Genomic DNA, 3,513 nt, shown 5'->3' on the forward strand with positions numbered 1-3,513 from the left:
GGGACACTTGAGAAAGGTGTGCCGTACTACGTACTACCAGGACATATACGGAAAGCCCGTTCACTCTGCGATAGGAACTTCGCAAGGACGCCTCCAGGTCAAAGTGGCTGGCGACACCACACGTGGTGACAAGCTGGAGACGGCCAGCAAGATAATCGGGGCCGAGCGCACCCGATACGACAACAAGCGGACGAAGGACGCCGAGCGTCGGAAGAGAGCGTCAGCGGAAGCCACCGAGATGCGGACGAACGACGACGCGGAGGCCGTGCAGCCCTCCCGACACGAATGAATGAGGTTGAAGCAGTCTTACTCAAAATCGGACAGAGTATCGGAATAGCGGATGAGAGCCCTTTTCTGTAAGGGCCCAGGTACACAATACCCCGTTGCAGTTCTTCTTTGGCCTGTGCGCCAGGAGGGGATACGTCGACGAGTTAAGACTATCCGCCCCGAAGTACAGAGGTCAAGTACGAAGCACGGCTCGGCGTAGCAGGACGCCCGCACAAGTCCAAGGTGCGCCACTCGAACCCGAAATGCTGGAGGAGTTGAAGAAGCAGGTCGCCAAGCAACTGGAGCTCGGAGTCATCCGACCCTCCAAGAGCGAGTGGGCTGTTGCCCCTCACTTCGTAAAGAAGACCGGGGAATGGAGGTGCGTCACTGACTACCGCAGGAGCGGCCATGGTCGCAGACTCTTACCCCCTTCCTCGCATCCGGGACCACCTGCGACGGGCGGCCGGACAGAGATACTACTGCACTTTATAACTCCGATTGGCCCTTTCGAGTTCAACGTCATCCCATCCGGCATCTAAACTCGCCCGCCAGCGCGCAATGGATTCCTGCTTGGCACCACTGCTAGGAGAGAATGCGATCTGCTCCATTGACGACATCGTCATTTGCGGACAGGACTTCGACAGCGCACTGCAGCGGGTTGAGCTCTTTCTGGAAGAGTGGTTCACGCCAAGGTGGTTCGCGCCCAAATGGTCACTGCTCATGAAGGTGGTGGGCACGACTCGCACGCAGGAACACTTCCTGGACATGCTCCAAATTCTTTCTGGGATAGGAGGGGCATGAGCCGTCCAGGGACATAACGATCTCGGGGGAAATTTTAATACATATCTTGGTCGTATCTGGTTCCCACGACTAATGCCCACAAATGCCGAACCCAGGGCATCGTTGCCCCGGCCCCCCAACCCAGGGCATCGTTGCCCCGGCCCCCCAACCCACTCACCATGGTCTGCTCGCACACACGATCAATGTTGCAGCCTGATCCGCGCTATCTCAATCGGTCCATTTGGTCGCCATATAACTTGTGTGAAAGGCGGACTAGACATCGGTGATTCGAGTAATCTATACAGCCAGCGAGTGCTTCGAACTAGATGTCTGCTTTGATGCATATACTGTCAAAGGAGGTCCTATCTGCAAACATGTGCTCCCACGAACAGGGATACTCGCCCGGTGCAGGGTTCATAGACACTCCGGGTGTCGGTGATACCCGCAGCATTCGTGGCATTTTCGGGTACCCCGGGCGTTGGTGATGCAAACTGTACAAAGATGCACCGAGTTGTGCAGAGCGCGCGGAGTTGTGCAGACTGTATGATACAACAGTATGTGATATGCATTCAGTATGCTCCAGGCATTGGTGATACAAGATATCCCGAATTCACCTGCAATAGGTGGCCGCTGTGTATTTGCCGAGGTGGGACTAAGTAGCGTGGCTCATAGATACTCCGGGCAATGGTGACGCAGTGTTGGCCGTAACCATTGAGTAATATCGTCCCCTCAAGCCGGGAATCTCGCAGGCGACTCATAGATACTCCGGGCATCACCAACCCCTGGAGCAATTGTGATGTGATACTCCGGGCATTGGTGATACTCGGTGCCCCAGTTATCCGTAGCACGTAACACCCCGGGTACTCATGACACCCGGAATGAACCCCAGATCCAACATGAATTGTACGGATTGTCTACCGTTGCTCATTCCACGTATTGCACGCCGGGGGGGATCCTGCCTCACTCACGGACACTCTAGGTATCACCAATACCTGGAGCATTTGTGATACTCCGGGTGTTGGTGACATGTTCAGGACATCGGTGGTATGCGTCATGCCCCAGGTATTCGTGATGTCTGGAATATTCGTGATAACCGGCATTGGCCCGGGCCGGATTGTACAAACGGCCCAGAGCTAACTGGTGCCAACTGTCCGGAGTTAGCTGAACAAACGGGAAGCTAGAACTGAAGATAGTTGCATCCGTTGACGGGTAGTTGCACCCGTTGACGGGTAGTTGCATCCGCTGACGGGTACTCGTTTTGTATCTCGTTACGTGCGTGAGAGGCTGAGAGATCAACGTGAGATGTTCGCCATGAGATGATGGAGCACTCCCAAGACCGTTAACTATTATCGGTGAGAAGTTGGCATCGCGTTCCAACTGCGCCACAAGAACCCCCTTTTTGTCTTTCCGTCCCTCGCCTCGTTTCAGTCCTGAATTTATGGATACCGACGTCTCCCTGTTGCAGCCATGCAGATCTGTTATGTTTATGGCACCGGCTCAGATGGCCGCAACAGGGAGACGCTGATATCCATATGGCGTGGCTGGTTTGGGTATCGGTCACTTAGGGTGCCACACGGCAATCCACTAAATAAACTGAATGTGAACTCGGCGGCCTCATTGAGTTTGAATTTCCTCAGTTCGATTTGTTGACGGATGAGTACTTTGTGGAGACATTTGAGTCGGGTGTTGGGGAGAGTATGGATGAGCTGAACTGCATTGCGACTGAGCCTGAAGCTCCTACTTTCCATAATCTTGTTGGCCACTATTATGAAGTACGTTTGAACTTCGACCTGTTCGCAATGATTAAACAGATTTATGATGCCAAGCTCGCTCTTGATCCAGAAAGCGAGCGTAAGGAATATTACGACGATTGCCTGCGAGAAGGCGCCAACCTGGAGGATGAGAAAAAAACAGAGTTGGAGATTAATAAGAAAGTTGTCGAGCTAGATGATACAGAAGTCTCAGAGTGAGATAGTAAAGATTAGCGACGTGGCTAAGAAGCTAGATCTTGACCAACTTGCGAATGGCGGAATTGAAGCATGACACCACGAAGCTGGCTATTACGCTCGTGGACTACTACACCAAAACTAACAAGAATGGAGGTGCTTGGATGACGCTGTATAATGGCCAGAGTCGCCTTTTGCATCAGAAGCCATTCATTGGTTTGCAGCTGAACGTGTCTGTCTAAGCCCAAGCCTAAAGGATCGCCAGCTTTGATGAGTGAAAATAATGTAGAGGCCGCCTCCATGAGTTCGGTCACGGCTTGGATGATGTGAAATATCTGAGATTTGCTAGTCCTCGTCCCCCCGGGATTTCGTGGAGTCAACAGATTTTGAGGTACTGATGCCGGGCAAGTGTACTGATGCCGGGCAAGTTCCTCGAATGGGAAACCAACACCGTGAAGAAAGTAGGACTCTACGTTCATCAAATTCATCCGCGATATTACATAGGATATTTCAGCCATAC

The 3,513-nt window shown here is 52.7% G+C and overlaps 2 protein-coding genes across 2 annotated transcripts; both read left to right on the plus strand.

Moving 5' to 3' along the window:
* Positions 1 to 389: 389 nt before the first annotated feature.
* GNI_022550 (hypothetical protein) lies at positions 390 to 806 on the plus strand (the record flags this gene model as incomplete). The annotated part of the gene is made up of 1 exon (XM_011136028.1): positions 390 to 806. A coding segment is annotated over one exon (417 nt), but the record flags the coding sequence as incomplete, so codon positions are not given.
* Positions 807 to 3,070: 2,264 nt separating this feature from the next.
* Positions 3,071 to 3,209, plus strand: GNI_022560 (hypothetical protein; the record flags this gene model as incomplete). Its single annotated transcript, XM_011136029.1, has 1 exon — positions 3,071 to 3,209. A coding segment is annotated over one exon (139 nt), but the record flags the coding sequence as incomplete, so codon positions are not given.
* Between the last annotated feature and the right edge of the window lie 304 nt (positions 3,210 to 3,513).

The sequence above is a fragment of the Gregarina niphandrodes genome (genome assembly GCF_000223845.1).
Source record: "Gregarina niphandrodes unplaced genomic scaffold scaffold00003, whole genome shotgun sequence".
Lineage (NCBI taxonomy): Eukaryota > Apicomplexa > Conoidasida > Eugregarinorida > Gregarinidae > Gregarina > Gregarina niphandrodes.